This window comes from Salvelinus sp. IW2-2015, unplaced genomic scaffold, assembly GCF_002910315.2.
Source record: "Salvelinus sp. IW2-2015 unplaced genomic scaffold, ASM291031v2 Un_scaffold1194, whole genome shotgun sequence".
NCBI lineage: Eukaryota > Metazoa > Chordata > Actinopteri > Salmoniformes > Salmonidae > Salvelinus > Salvelinus sp. IW2-2015.
Window position 1 is genome coordinate 25311 of NW_019942771.1, and position 16820 is coordinate 42130.

The 16820-nt window shown below is 46.9% G+C and overlaps 2 protein-coding genes across 2 annotated transcripts in view; both read right to left on the bottom strand.

The window, feature by feature from the left end:
- Positions 1–5: 5 nt before the first annotated feature.
- On the bottom strand, positions 6–5331 carry LOC112070003 (rho guanine nucleotide exchange factor 17-like; the record flags this gene model as incomplete). Its single annotated transcript, XM_024137400.2, has 1 exon — positions 6–5331. A coding segment is annotated over exon 1 (4806 nt), but the record flags the coding sequence as incomplete, so codon positions are not given.
- Positions 5332–9042: 3711 nt separating this feature from the next.
- Positions 9043–16820, bottom strand: part of LOC112070005 (P2Y purinoceptor 3-like) — a 15769-nt gene continuing 7991 nt past the window's right edge. The window contains exons 2-3 of the mRNA XM_024137402.2: positions 12037–12475; positions 9043–11835 (exon numbers count right to left, since the gene is read on the bottom strand). Of these exons, the coding sequence (XP_023993170.1) occupies positions 11121–11835; positions 12037–12458 (1137 nt within the window). The 5' untranslated portion in view covers positions 12459–12475 and the 3' untranslated portion in view covers positions 9043–11120. The remainder of the gene's footprint in view (positions 11836–12036; positions 12476–16820) is intronic.

Here is a 16820-nt window from a genome sequence, read left to right on the forward strand (position 1 = left end):
GGAGCATTCAGGGCCAGAATATACCGCTTGGTCACATCCTCCAGGGAGGGGGCCTCCTCACCAGTGGGCTTACCCAGGATGGAGAGTTCAGAGGCGGGTAGCAGGGCAGGCGGGTCCGCCTGTACACGCTGGGGCTGTGGAGGTGGGGAGATGGGGATGAAGGTGGCAGGTTCGCTGGCATGGCGGACGTGCTTGGACCTGGCTTTGGATTTGGGGGGGGGCGGGGGCAGTGGGGGGTTGAGCTCAGTCTGGTCTTGATCCTGGCTCTCCTCTGGACCGTGGTCTTCTGGACCTGGTTCCGAGTGGTCCAGCTCCTCTGATGCTGTTTGCGCGACTCGGTTGGGGCGTTTCCTGGAGGCCCGCCGGCCCATTCTGGGAGATAGAACCTCCGCAAGTTTGGGGTCAAAGTTCAATATCTGCCCTCCTCCCCCTCCATCTGTGTCATCAGCAAAGAGACAGGAGTGCAGCTCCCTTTCTGATTGGGAGCGGAGTTTGCCACCTTCATTGTTGACAAGGCGACTACGTAATGGACGTCCACGTTCGTCTCCGAGCTCCCACAGCTCGTCTCTCTGCTCACTCAGGATTGGCTCACTGCTGGAGGGCGGGATCTGACCAAGCTGATCCAGCTCACTGATTGGTTCGTTGGGGTGATGGTGACTTTTGAACCCTGATTCGTCAAGCAGGTGGCCATCACCACGGCGACTGGGGTCCGAGAAGGACTTCTTCTTCGTGGCTTTCCCGTTGTTTTTGTCATCCGTCATCAATCTGTCCATTGCTCCTGGCTCTGCAACAATGCTCCGGATCACATTGCTGTAGTCGTCACGGAGACTATCGTCACGGAGACCACCGTCACTGCACACCGATAGCTCGCTGGTCACGCTGCCCGTGCACTCTGATAGATCAGCTGCAGAGGACGACTCTGGGACACTTCCACCTCCTACTCCTCCTGCCCCCTTGGAGGAGAGAGAGAGCGACCCCAGCAGGTTACTATCCACAGAGAAACTGTTATTCCCTTCTTCTGACACAGAGTGGCGCCGGTGAGGCATGGGGTCGCTTAGCGAACGGTAAACAGTAGGATCCCCGTTCCCGTTGGACTCCCCGTTGCTGCCGTTACTGGAGTCAGAGCCTGTGTTCCCTGCTGAGGAGAATTTACGGCGGCGGCGGATAGCGCTCGGCGTGGGAGGAGCCTCAAGTCCTGGGGCTGAGGCACTGTGGGATACATTAGTCCTCCCACTAGTACTGTTGTTGTTGACGCTGCTCATCTCTGTTACTATATCAATGCTCTCAGTCTCAGTCCCAAGAGCAGGAACAGAGACAGGGTTCTCTCGTTTCTCTCTCGCTCCTGCGTGTAACCCTGATCCCTCTCTCATTCCCTCGTTTAACCCTGGCCATTTCTCCTCATGCAGAGCAGACTGCTTCCAGATGGTCAGGGGTTGACCCAGCACATCTCTGGCCAACGATGATCCTAAACTTGACCCCACAAATAACCTCTCAGGGTCACCAGGTCCAGTCTCTGGTTCTGTGACTATGCCCTCATCAGTGAGGCTCGACTCGTGACCCGATAGCTCATCAACAGATCGGTCATAAAACACGTTCTCCTCAGAATCTCCCTTCTGCTGGCACTTCTCTTTTTCCCTGTTTTCACATTCCCCCTCCCTCTTCTCTTGTTCCCCTGAAACGGCAACCTCAGCCTCTCTAGCTCTCCCCTCCATCTTCTCTTGTTCCTCTGAAATGGAGGCTGCCCCAATGTCAACCTCAGCCTCTCCAGCTCTCCCCTCCCTCTTCTCTTGTTCCCCTGAAATGGAGGCTGCCCCAATGTCAACCTCAGCCTCTCCAGCTCTCCCCTCCCTCTCTTTTATCTCCTGCTCCTCCACTTGTTTCCTTTTGAAACCCTCATCCTCAGTGGAATCTGTCGCTAGCACATCATCCTCGTTATCATCATCCTTGCGAGCGATCATCTGGCAGATATCTCTGATCACCTGTCTGGCCTCCTGTACATACCTGTCCTGCAGTGGAGTGGGCATCACTTCCTCATCCCCATAACCCCCTGCTCCACCTGCTCTGCAGTCCCCTCCGTCACTCTCCACCTCTCTGGCAGGCACCGCCCCCTTCCCTCCATCACGCTCTCCGTCTAAATCCAGACGTTGCTCAGAAGAGCTTCTTTTGGCCGAGGACCCATCTGGATGTTGCCTCCCTACTGGTTTATCAGAGTAAGTGAAGGATTTGGCGCGTCGAAGAGTTGCAGTGAGGTCCTTTAATGAAGGGCGGAGTCCTGGGTGGAGACCTCTTGACCCCATCCTGTACACCGCAGATGACCCCTCAGTAACCCCTGACCTGTCCGTCTTCCGAACTCTGAGCTCTGATAGGTCACTTTTCAGGAAGCTGAGGAGGGACAATGTTTCCGAAGTGATATCCGGGTTTGACATTGACATCCTGTTCCTGTCCTTATCCCCGACTACGCCACCACTGATCAACCGCCGGAACACTGTAGTCTCCTCCCTAGTAACCCCTCGAGTGTCCCCTGTGGCTGGAGATGGTGGATTGACAGGGGGAAGAAGGTGGGGGCAGACTCTCGCAGGGGCGCGGGATAAGTTATCCCCATGTCCGAAGCTGGGGGAGCGGTACATGGTGAAGTTACCGTGGTAGGTCTTACTGAGCATGGAGGAGGATGCACCAACCACACTGCCTGGGGTGGTAGTAGTAGTAGTGTTAGCCATTCTGTTAGCATAGCTAGCTTGGTCCTCTTCTTTCAGTGTCTCTGTGCTACAGTATCTACTGCTGGTCTGCGAGCTGCCGGGACTCGAAATAAACGATGAGATGTTGACCTTTGACACCCGTGATACCCCTGTGAGGGGCGTGGTCAAGGGAGATGATGTCCCCGGCCCGCCTGAGGTGTATTGGCGTCTGTAGCTCTCCTGCGCCACCATCTGGTTAGGAGTGTAATTGCGTCCCCTTTGCGCTGCACTGTTTCTAGAGCCTTCGGGTTCTCTGAGACGGTTCCGAGAGCTACCAGTCTGTTCTGTAGTGGCGGCGGTGTTCTGTTGGTGTCTCTCCAGGTGTTCCATCATACCTGTCTGCTCGTCGTCGCTGTCGTCTGATTCACCATTGTCTCGTCCCGTTGCTATGGCAACTTCACTGTTCTTCTTCTTCTTCCTCAGTGAACGGCGTCTCATGGTGTCTCGGCTGGGTCCTAGTGACGCAGGGCTGTCCTCTTCACTGCCTGAAGACTTCCCGAGGACCTTCCCACCCCACCAACCATTCTTACCGCGGGAGAGGTAACCTCCGCTGACACCTAACGAGGGAGCACTCCTTCCTCCTGCTCGGTGGTACTCCTCTTCTTCGTCTCCTGAGCTGAACCTCCAGCGGGCTGTGATKGCTGCCCTGGYTGAAGCTCTATCAGAGGAGGGGGCCACCGGTCTGGAGGAGCTATGTGAGGAATGTAAACTATCCATGGGCTGCCCGGCCCCCTGGCTCTGCYKCTGCTCTMCAGMGGGGCRGACACRGGAGGAGGAGAGGCCCMYGGAGYTGCTCCGAGGTGGGGRRGYGGGKGCAGCRGCKAGGACAGAGGGTGGAGGGTCAGAGTTCAGACTAGAWGTCCRGGTCTCAGGCCCCTCTCCTCCACTGCTGGGGCTGTGGGCTCTGTGCGTGTTTGATGSCTSSGCCACSCTARRAAACMTACCACTTCTACTAATAMTAGTGCTGGCTGGCTCAATCTCTGCCTCGTCTGAGTAGTGCTGGTCAGGGTGAAAGGCTGAGTCCATGCCCTGGTGTCTCCTCTCTCTGCCCAGGGACGCAGCCCTGCTGCGGTGTCTGTCTGACAGTGAGAGGCTAGTGGCTTCAGGGGTTGGGCTGTTGGGAGACTGCCTGTCGCTTCTGTCTGATACAGAGTTCTCTTTGGAGCTGGTGAAGTGCTGGAGGTGGCCAGCAGATTTTAAATCCTCTGCATCAGAGGTGGACCGGTGCTTCTTTCTGTGCCTGTCCCCAAAAAGCTCTCTGATCTTAGTGACACTAGGCCAGTTGGTTAAATCAACGTGAACAGGAGGATCTCCATGGTGAGTTGGGAAATAGCTCCTGTATGACTTGCAGGCAGGCGCACCACTGACAAAAACATAATCCTCAGCGTTCAAAGTTTTACTGCAGTTATTGTTATCAGAGATAGACGGATCAATTTGGGAATAGTCTCTTTTACCAGTCCCAGCGCTGCTGCCTTGAGCAGATTTGCGAGTATAAATCAATTGTTGATTTCTATCCGAATCCGACCCAGAGACAGAGTCTGTGCCTGAATAAAACGTTTGTTGCTGAACTTTAGTGTCAATCGGGAACTCTGTTAAAACCGTGTCAGTAACTTGTAAATATCCACTGTCCTCGTGGAATAGCTCCCGAGACGGGGATCTCTCTCCCCTTCTGCTTTTAAATCGGGGTAAAGTTGTGCTCTTCCCGGCCACGTTACTGCCATGGCTCAGGGCTCCGTGAGTCCGAGGCGAAGTAGTGCTACTGAACTTTTCAGTGAGTTGGCGAATAGAGGGAGAAATGGAGGAGAGAGGAGTGGAAGAGGCTTTCTTTGGCTCTGCGGTGTCGAGGCTGGCAGCGGAGATTTTGGAAACTTTCCTTGACACACTAACATTACGCATAGCCGAGGGCTGTGCTTTCTCTGCCGCAGCGGTAGATGGAGGGGGAAGGGCGCTGCTACTACCCTCCAAATCCTTTGATTTGTTCTGTTGATTTTCACAGCGACTTTTGTTTGAGCTCCAACTTTCAAACTTTTTGAAAGAGACACTACTATACAGCTTCTCGGTCTCCGTTTCTGCCATTGTGCATGTATTTAGTTATGTTCTCTCCCTTTGTTAATTCATTGTGGTAAAGCACTTTTTCTTCCACAGTGGCTAGGCTTTCACCCCTTTTCAATGTAGCTAGTACAATGGGCTACACTTTTAACCACAATTTGCTGCCAAGTTAAGAGTCTCAAAACAAGAAGCCAGCGTTTACACTAAAACAACAATGAATTACACTACAACGACAGTGAATTAAACAACGTGAGAGAGAACTCTCCTGCATTCTGACCTTACATGTCTTCTCGAATCGCATCCATGCACGAAGAAAAAGTGCTAAAGTTTCCCCAAACTTTTCTCCTTCAACTTGTTCAACTCTGCAGCTTTTCCATAGATTCCCCCATATTCCAGACTCTTTCCCATCGTTTTAGTCACGCGGTTTGCCCTAAACTCATAATTCACTAGAATCCCGAACTGTTGCTGTATTCCTTATTTTGACAGAATGTAGTTTTCTGTGATTTATGTTTTTACATGCAAATGCCTGAGAACGAGATAGACCAGGCGTGGGCGGGACTAGTCGGGGTATAAGTGCTGTCATAGCCCCTCGGGAATGGGCATAAAAAGCATTTCCTTTTCGATGGGAGAACACAGATATCGAGGACAGAAATATATAATTATAGCTCAGGGCCGTGTAAACCATTGGCGCGCTGAGAAATGTTACTTTTCACAAAGTTAAACAAGAACATGTAACAGTGTTTCCATTGCCAGTGTATTTAATGAAGCTACTATTAGTGCTGTCTCACACGGGGTTGTGTTTGTGAATTATGTGTCAACGTTAATTAAAGCATTTTCTCTCATGCAAAATGACTCTTGTGGTTTTTCCCATGACTGTCTGGTTATGTAGCGCTTTGTTCCAGCACGGATATTATCACACTGACCTCTGGGCGACAGAATGCTGACGGCAGCGCCATCTTACGGGCAATATATAAAAGGGCTTTATTGTTTTTGCTCAAAGGGTCGAGGCTATTCGAGAATTTCAATTGCATACTCCTTGCCTGGGCCGGTCCGCTCACGAGGCAGGATTAGGCAGCCGTATATGGTGGCAGATTGACGAGGGCGGCATTTTCTGAGATAAAATGACTAAAACGTACCTCCAACAACACATGAAACCTAACATAATTCTGCCCAAAAACAATGACACTTTCTCTCAACCGGTGGGATATGGGCTGTTTAGGTGAGCGCTGATGCCGCCCTGTGATAAGCAATGCCCACTTTGTTTAAGGCAGGGACACAAAATATTGATATTTTCCATTCTCAGTGCGCCTCTCCAGGGTGCTGTTGRAGATACGCATCGCTGCGGCGCTCACCAACATTCCATCAAAAAAAATGAGCTGACATAAATCGTGGCTCCCGAGCGGCGCAGCGGTCTAAGGCACTGCACCTCAGTGCTAGAGGCGTCACTACAGACCCTTGTTCGATTCCCTGCTGTATCACAACCAGCTGTGATTGGGAATCCCATAGGGCGGCGCACAATTGGCCCAGCATCGTTAGGGTTTGGCCGGGGTAGGCCGTCATTGTAAATACGAATTTGTTCTTTAACTGACTTGCCCAGTTAAAAAGCGAAAATAAAATACTTCTGCATTTCCCGCTGTGTAAACACATTGCAAATAGGCTCAGAAAATTCAGAACTTAAATAGCCAAATGAATCAGGACTAATAAAGCCAATGCAACGGTCTTTTTTTACAAACGGTGGGCCTACAAAATGAATGGGCATTCATAAAATTAAATTTCAGGAGACACTCTAGGCTATGCCGGACTGGATGTGTTTTTTTGGTGCAGTCCTGCTTTGATTTCCACGTCTACTGACGTTGATTTTTGGTCCGGTGCAGACCATACATAGACCATACATAGACGTCATAGACGTCTATGTATGGTTCAGATTTTGTCCAGTCTGGACCAGCCTTGATTTGTCCCAAACATCTATAAATGACGTCTTTTCAACTTTCTTTCAGAACCCGAAAATGTACCTGATTTCAACGTCAGAAAAATAATAGAATATGTATTTTCAACTTTAATTCAAAACCTAAATTGAGCCTAACTTCAACGTGTAATTTTGCTTACTGGGACTGTTCTAGTCGGGTGGCAAGTTCAGAGGGGAAGGACCTCTGCCCTTCTCATCCAATGGGTTTTGAGGAGGTGGTGAGGAGAGAGGAGGAATTTTGTAGATGATGGGCAGTGTATGCGAGAAAATTTTCTGGTAATTTATTGCATTTATACCAGAATAAATACATTTATTGACAACTGACAATAGGCAGAGGTCCTTCCCCTCTGAACTTCTCCTCCAATGGGTTTTGAGAAGGAGGCAAGGAGAAAGGATGGCAACGGCAACCACCGACCGCAAGGCACTACAGAGGGTAGTGCGTACGGCCCAGTACATCACTAGTGCCAAGCTTCCTGCCATCCAGGACCTCTACACCAGGAGGTGTCAAAAATTGTCAAAGACTCCAGACTGTTCTCTCTGCTACCGCACGGCAAGCGGTACCAGAGCACCAAGTCTAGGACCATAAGGCTCCTTAACAGCTTCTACTCCCAATCCATAAGACTCCTGAACAGCTAATCAAAAGGCTACCCAGACTATTTGCATTKCCCCCCCACCCCCTCTTTTATACACCGCTGCTACTCTCTGTTGTTATCATCTATGCATAGCCACTTTAATAACTCTACCTACATGTACATATTACCTCAATTACCTCGACTAACCGGTGCCCCTGTACATTGACTCTGTACCGGTACCCCCTGTATATAGTCTTGCTATTGTTATTTTACTGCTGCTCTTTAATTACTTGTTACTTTTATTTCTTATTCTTATTCATATTTTTTTAAACTGCATTGTTGGTTAGGGGCTTGTAAGTAAGCATTTCACTGTAAGGTCTACTACACATGTTGTATTCGGCGCATGTGACTAATAACATTTGATTTGATTTGAATAGCAAGTTTATTACAGTGTCAACAGTCTCCTTAATTGGAGAGAAGGTAGGCACAGGTAACTATGGACATGCATGAGTATGTATTAAACAGTACAACCTATAAATGCATTTATACACAAGTAATGAATTAAAACTAATTTATAACCAAAATATAATTAAGTTCTCTCCATGTTATAAAAATAAGTTTAACTGTAAAAAATTATATAGTGACACAGAAACGTATCCGCTGCAACTAGAGCGGCTGGTGGCTACAGTGCCCTCCTTAATTATTGGGACAGTGGAGCATTTAGAAATGAATGGTAAATAATGTAGTGTCATTTTGGAGTCACTTTTATTGTAAATAAGAATATAATATCTTTCTAAACACTTCTACATTAAATCAGGTACATTTTTGGTTCTGAACGAATACATTATTTACCATTAATTCATATTGGCCACAAAATAATCTGAAACACAACAAAAACAAACAGAAAATGCATCCAACAAGTTTGTAGAGTCACAAGCTTGATGTAATCATTGCGTACTAGGTATATGGGACCAAACACTAAACGTTAGGACTACTTTCATCCACATTTAAGTGAATTTGTCCCAATACTTTTGGTTCTCTAAAATGGGAACTTTGTACAAAAAGTGCTGTAATTTCTAAACGGTTCACCCAATATGGATTAAAATAACCTCAAATTAAAATCTGTCAGTCTTCACTCTAACCTCCTAGTCATTGTATAATTTCAAATTCAAAGTGCTGGAGAACAGAGCCAAAACAACAACAGCAACATTGCCAGTGTCCCAATACTTCTGGATCTCACTGTATGTTGGCTCCTATCAGACATGTGCACACATATTAACCTTCATGTTATCACTTCATTAAGGACCTTAAGCTAAGGCAGAGGTTAAACATACACAAACACACACACACATTCAGGCACACACAATCACACACAAACACACACAGGCACACACACAGGCACACACAATCACACACACACACAGGCACACACACAAGCACACACACACACATTCCCGGCAGATTTGGGAACAGAAACATCAGATGTCACACACATTTGACCAAAACAAGCCAATAATTAGTGTTATTGAGCAATCCAATCGTCTGCAGCTGATACACATTGGGACAACAGCAGATCTGTAAATCCAGGCCGATAGGTTTGGTTTGAGGAACTAGTCCTGTGATATTCTCTTGGAGACTTATGTATTTACAAGGACGTGGTTTTGGGGGGGGGGGGGGGGGGGGGGGGACAAACCAAAAAAATACAACTATACCTTTTTGTAATGGCAAAATAATAATATTCACATCACAGCCAAAACATCACAGCCAAAAACATCACAGCCAAAACCCCACAGCCAAAACACCACAGCCAAAACACCACAGCCAAAACACCACAGCCAAAACACCACAGTCAAAACACCACAGCCAAAACAGACACAAGTCAATTTACAGTTTTTCTCGATTGCTTAAACACAAAAACTGGTTCCTGTAGCACAAAAACCCATAACCTTAGGTCATTCCCAAAAAYACACATTTCCCATAACCGTAAACACTATTCATCTGTTTCCACACGTTTCCATATTCAAAACTCTTTCTGCAAAACCTTCACAAAAGTGGCCAAATAAATCATTCATTGCACTATATATTCATTCAGCAAACACATGCTCTCAATATAGTTAACTCAAGTCATCACAACCTAAACTCAAAGAGCACACCTTTCTCCACGTGCAAACACTAAGCCTCAAAACTGTTAACACACCAATCAGAATTGCAGGATCAATAAATAGGGCCTAGAGGCATGTCCATGTGCTTGGATCCTAACAATGCCAAAGTTGCAAGACAACAGAGAGGACGAGGACAACAACAAAGACAAGTAATCTCAGATGAAACCCGTGCCACCCTAGTTCATCATGTACTCATACATGGGAGGACTATGAGAGAAGCTGGACAGCTGGTGGAACCCAACCGAAGCGTTACACTGTTGCATCCATTGTCCGTACTTTCAGAAGGGAAAACAGGTCATTTGTCTTGTTGTTACTGTGATACATGTGATGTTGTAGTGGATGACCATAGGTCAGTAATGGATGACCATAGGTCAGTAATGGTCAAAATCCATTTTTGCAGAACTGAGAGGGGGCCATCTATTGGAGGTAGGCGGAGACTTCTCACAGCTGAGCAGGAGACTGCCCTGGTGAATATAGTGATTGCCAATAATGCCATCTGTTTGATGGCAGCTGTACCTTGTGCCTTTTGAAAGGAATTCAAACAGAGTTAAGGAGCAATGATTCCAATATGTTCAGGTAATTGCTGTACTGTATATAGTACTGTACTGTATCGTCACTGTATATAGTGTGTTTTCTACTTCAAGTATCATATGGCAATACGTCCTGTGTGTCTGAGGGAAACATGGGAAAAAGTATACGTTGCCATAGCAACATCCTCTGCTCTCGCTTGGTGAGAGAGACTCCTAAATTGATAATGCAGTTTGTTTAGGTGATTTTTAAAGCTAGCTAGCTATTTTGCATGCTGATATTGATTTGGCTATTGTGTGTAGTTACGTTTTCCAGATAGCCAGCCCAGAAAGAGCACATCGCATTGTGGGTTTTGTAACGTTAGTTAACTTGAGCTGCAACAGATTTCCACAACGATTTTCAAACGTTGCTACCAACCTTGTTATAATGACAAAATGAAACGTGTTCACAAATATTGTTTTAACATATTTGTGTTATTTAACACTGTTAATAATAGGAAATAGTGGTTTGGGGTGGATTATCCCGCTAATGGATAATTTGCTACTATGCTGTGTTGTCATGTGTTGCTGCTATGCTATTGTAATGAAACAGCAGGGAGCAGGTCTCGAACCCTCGACCTTCTAGCCCGAAGTCCAGCGCGCTATCGACTGTGCCGCAAAAGCATGCTCGTGCGGCTGAGTCGATTTCCGCGCTTTGCCTTTTGATAGGCTTGTAAATAGGAATTTGTTCTTAACTGACTTGCCTAGTTAAATAAAGGTTCAATAAAAATAAATAAGGCCATGGGATATGTAAGTAATACACGCCACCTAGTGGCTCACATAGAAAACAACTAGCAGTGTGCTTGGACATACAGGATACATTACATAATACTATGGCAACCAAAAGCAGTGTTATGGCTGACTACTTCATGCATTTTAGTATACAGTCACAAGCAGACACAGTAGCAAACACACTGACTTGTTGCCATGCTGGCAGAGCAGAAGTCAATGAGGGTTCTGGATCGGTTCTAGCTAACCAGAACCCATGTATCTAGGTGTAATACAACTGTGGACTATGGTTGTTTTATATACTCCTTGGTTCCTTTGTCTCAAAGCGAGTTTACCCTTGATTAAACATTGGATCTAAATAATCTATGTGTTTTCACTTCCTCACACCTGGGTTCCCTGTCTCTGAGAGTGGTGATCTTGGTAATCAGTATTCTGGTGCTCCTGCGGAACCGTGGCTGTGTGAAGTAGAACAGTATAGGATCTAGAACACTGTTCATGCTGGCGAACGGCCTGGTGCACTTGTAGATTACTGAGAACAGGTTCCGTGTCGCACACGGAGCACCCGGTAAGGTTCGTACCAACAGGTACATGGTCTTAGTAAGGTGGAACGGCAGGAAGCTCACAGCGAACACCGTCACCACGATGATTATCATCTTCACCGCCTTGTCCCGTTTCTCCATTGAGGCKGCCATGKTARCRCCCTGATAGGAYGGCGGGYGGCAGAGGAGGYGACCCATGCGACAGTAGCACRCCACSAYGCCCATAAAAGGCAACAGGAAGCCCAGGCAGGTCAGAGCCATCCCATAGGGGTAGTAGTCAGCCGAGTGCTCCGGCCGACTCAGGTCGTAACAGACGGTGCGGTTACGTTGTGTTCCTGTGGAGGCGTAGTGGAAAGTGGGRGCACAGAGGASGGCGACCACCAGCCACACWCCCCCACAGACCACCCRTGCCAGCCTGCGACCCCCCTGCTTGTGCCAGCCGGCCATAGGCTGGCAGATGCCCACATAGCGCTGGAGGCTGATACAGGTCAGGAACAGGATACTGCCATGCAGGTTACTGTGGAAACAATAAATAACATCACTGATGTTATAATGACAGGGTTTTCTCTCTACAATCCACTCAAAGATCTGTCCACAGAAAGGGAACATTCAATATATGAGTTATTCCCTGTAGGACTGTAAGTATATGAGTTTGAGTATTTTAAGTAATCTATAGAACTATGCTATGAATATGTCAGTTAATGAGTAGCTATACTACCTGTAGAATTGAAAGCGGACCAGTTTGCAGGCCAGCTCTCCAAAGGGCCAGTAGTCATGACTGGCGTAGTTGTAGATGAGCAGAGGTAGTGACATCACATACAGGAAGTCAGCCGTGGCCAGATTGAGCATGTAGACGTTGCTCCGGGTCAAGTTGGGTCGTGACCTCCAGATCTTCAAGATGACTGCCCCATTCAGAGGCAGACCAATCAGGAAAACCACACTGTAGACGGCAGGAAGTAGGAAGCGTTTAAAATCCTCCTTATAAGTGCAGACTGGCCATGTGACATTGTTGTCGCCCACGGCGATGAGGTATTCCTCCGAGTGGGGTTCTGTGTAATGTCCAGAGGAGGAACCTTCTGCTGTGAACATTCCAATGAGGAAAGGTTCCGTAGAGAACACTTCTAGAGAGGATATCGACATGGCAACAGCTTCACATTCTGAAACAGAGAAGAGAGGCCAGGATGAATCGCATCAAAGTTGATAACCATGTAGTGCTGAGTGATTCATCGAAATGTTGTACTTTTTTGGTTATTAAACAACTAATTGACTGACATCGGTTCAATTACTTGATTTCCATGTATTTCTTTGTTTTTGTGGTGTGAGACCAACGCTCGAGAGAGAAATCAAGTCAAGAACTATGTGGGACACTGGGTTAAAGGGAGTTGTAGTTTTCATTCTTGTTCAGTGCAGAAATGTGTTAAATAACTACAATGACCATAATCCATTGCGCCTGTTCTTTCTGGGTCGGACAGAGATGGATACGTTTTTACGCTTGCTACACACAGACCCAGGGGCATTATACATCCTGGAAATCTGAGAGAGCACAAAGTACGTGAGGATGGCTGGGGGTGGTTGGCTAGGCTCCCTGTCCGTAAATTGGAGAATTTCACATTTTCAAACACCTGAAACACCCCTTTCCTGCAATCTAGAGCCATAATCATTATGCTTAGCTAATTCTATGTAAAATACATTTTATCTAAGCATACCTCTTGAGCTGTCTGTATCCTCCTGACTGGTGGTTATTTTGTTAAAGAAACGTAATATGTGAGAATGCTGTTCATTGACTACAGCTCAGCATTCAACACCATATAGTTAACTCAAAGCTCATCACTAAGCTAAGGACCCAGGGACTAAACACCTCCCTCTGCAACTGGATCCTGGACTTCCTGACGGGCCGCGCCCAGGTGGTGAGGGTAGGCAGCAACACATGTGCCACGCTGATCCTCAACACAGGGGACCCTCAGGGGTGTGTGCTTATTCCCCTCCTGTACTCCCTGTTCACCCACGACTGCGTGGCCAAACACGACTCCAACATCATCATTAAGTTTGCTGACAACACAACGGTGGTAGGCCTGATCACCGACAACGATGAGACAGCCTATAGGGAGGAGGTCAGAGACCTGGCAGTGTGGTGCCAGGACAACAACCTCTACCTCAACGCGAGCAAGACAAAGGAGCTGATTGTGGACTACAGGAAAAGGAGGGCCATACTCGCTCCCATTCTCATCGACGGGGTTGTAGTGGAGCGGGTTGAGAGCTTCAAGTTCCTTGATGTCCACATCACCAACAAACTATCATGGTCCAAACACACCAAGACAGTCTTGAGGGCACAACAATGCCTATTCCCCCTCAGGAGACTGAAAAGTTTTGGCATGGGTCCTCAGATCCTCAAAAATTTCTACAGCTGCACCATCGAGAGCATCCTGCCCAGTTGCATCACCACCTAGTATGGCAACTGCTCGGCACTCGACCGCAAGGTGCTACAGAGGGTAGTGCGTACGGCCCAGTATATCACTGGGGCCAAGCTTCCTGCCATCCAAGACTTTGATACCAGGCGGTGTCAGAGGAAGGCCCTAAAAATTGTCATAGACTCCAGCCACCCAAGTCATATAGACTGTTCTCTCTGCTACCGCACGGAAAGCGGTACCAGAGTACCAAGTCGGACTATTTGTATTGACCCCCTTTTTTACGCTGTTGCTACTCGCTGCTTATTATCTATGCAGAGTCACTTTACCCCTACCTACATGTACATATGACCTCAATTACCTCGACTAACCCGTACCCCCACACATTGACTCGGTACCCCCTGTATATAGCCTCGTTATTGTTATTTTAATGTGTTATTTATTTTCAATAATAAAAAAATAAGTATATATGTAGGCTTTTCTTGCCATGCATTGTTGGTTAAGGGCTTGTAAGTAAGCATTTTTAACGTAAGATCTCGGGCACGTGACAAATAAAAATGGATTTGATAATATGCTTCTCTGCATCTCTGCTAAAATCTGGGTAAGATTGAAAGGAATGTGAGTCTTAATCAGTACATTTAGTAAATGTTTGAATATTAGTAAATGTTTGAATATTTTTTAACTGAACAGACCTCAAAATGCACTAATCGCTCAGCAATAATCGCTCAGCACTATTCCCCCCCCCCTTCTACCGACTATCCTCTTCATCTCAGTCTACCAGTACTCTCCACCAGGTGAGGTAGGAGAATATGATGTTTTCATAGTAACTCACTTGGTTTAACTATCTCTCATTTCTGGCTGTGTGCTACGGGACCATCCACACGTACAAAATGTTGGCATGCATGTCTGTAAGTCGCTTTGGATGAAGTGTCTGCTAAATTGCATGTATATATTAGTGTACTGGTCCAAACCTGTGGACCAAACGCAGCCAAAAGTACAGTATTTTAGGAGTGGGAATGCCTGTCTCTCTGTCAGCCCCCCACTACCCACTCTGCGGTTGGACGTCTGTGGTTCAAGATGTTGCATCATCAATATCAGTCTCTTATCCCAGCCCCTTCATCATCAACATCCGCAGGAGAGTGGGAGAAGGTAGATGGGGAAGAGGAGATGGGGGAGACTTGGGGAGAGAGAGATGGGGGAAGAGAAAGGGGGGTGGAGGTTAATCAGCTGCAGGAAACTGGTACTTTCAGCCATCTTACACACAAACAGACACACACACACACACACACACACAGGCACACACACACACACACACACACACACACACACACACAGCACACACCACACCACGCACACACGCACCAGGCCACACAGGCACACAGGCACACACACACACAACCCAACACAACACAACACACCACACACACACACACACACACACACACACACACACAACACACACAACACACACACACACACACACGACCACACACACACACAACAGAGTGATATGGCATATTGGACCCTTTCCTCCCCTCACTTAGTCATTCCTGGTATGAAGTGTTGTGAAACCATGCGTCACTGTTCAGACAATAGATCCTAGTAGTGTTTGGAGTTGGCTTTGGAAGTCAGCTCTAGCGATCTAATACTCGCGACGTGTGGTTTGGACGGCGAGCGTGACGGATAATTATGATCATGATGTTGATGATGAAGGGGCTATGATAAGAGATTGATGTTGATGATGAAGGGGCTATGATAAGAGACTGATGTTGATGATGAATGGGTATGATAAGAGACTGATGTTGATGATGAAGGGCTATGATAAGAGATTGATGATGAAGGGGCTGGGATAAGAGACTGATGTTGATGATGAAGGGCCTGGGATAAGAGATTGATGATGAAGGGCCTGGGATAAGAGACTGATGTTGATGTGAAGGGGCTATGAAAGAGATTGATGTTGATGATGAAGTAGCTAGGATAAGACACTGATGTTGATGATGAAGGGGCTGGGATAAGAGACTGATGTTGATGATGAAGGAGCTAGGATAAGAGACTGATGTTGATGATGAAGGGGCTGGGATAAGAGACTGATGTTGATGATGAAGGGCTATGATAAGAGATTGATGTTGATGATGAAGGAGCTAGGATAAGAGACTGATGTTGATGATGAAGGGGATGGGATAAGAGACTGATGTTGATGATGAAGGCTAGGATAAGAGACTGATGTTGATGATGAAGGGGCTGGGATAAGAGACTGATGTTGATAATGAAGGGGCTATATAAGAGATTGATGTTGATGATGAAGGAGCTAGGATAAGAGACTGATGTTGATGATGAAGGGGCTATGATAAGAGATTGATGATGAAGGGGCTAGGTAGAGACTGTGTTGATGATGAAGGGGCTATGATAAGAGATTGATGATGAAGGGGCTAGGATAAGAGACTGATGTTGATGATGAAGGGGCTAGGATAAGAGACTGATGTTGATGATGAAGGGGCTGGGATAAGAAACTGATGTTGATGATGAAGGGGCTGGGATAAGAGACTGATGTTGATGATGAAGGGGCTATGATAAGATATTGATGATGAAGGGCTAGGATAAGAGACTGATGTTGATGATGAAGGGGCTATGATAAGAGATTGATGATGAAGGGGCTAGGATAAGAGACTGATGTTGATGATGAAGGGGCTAGGATAAGAGACTGATGTTGATGATGAAGAGGCTATGATAAGAGACTGATGTTGATGATGAAGGGGCTGGGATACGAGACTGATGTTGATGATGAAGGGGCTGGGATAAGGACTGATGTTGATGATGAAGGGGCTATGATAAGAGATTGATGTTGATGATGAAGGGGCTGGGATAAGAGATTGATGATGAAGGGGCTGGATAAGAGACTAATGTTGATGATGAAGGGGCTGGGATAAGAGACTGATATTGATGATGAAGGGGCTGGGATAAGAGACTAATGTTGATGATGAAGGGGCTGGGATAAGAGACTGATGTTGATGATGAAGGGGCTGGGATAAGAGACTGATGTTGATATGAAGGGGCTGGGATAAGAGATTGATGATGAAGGGGCTGGGATAAGAGACTA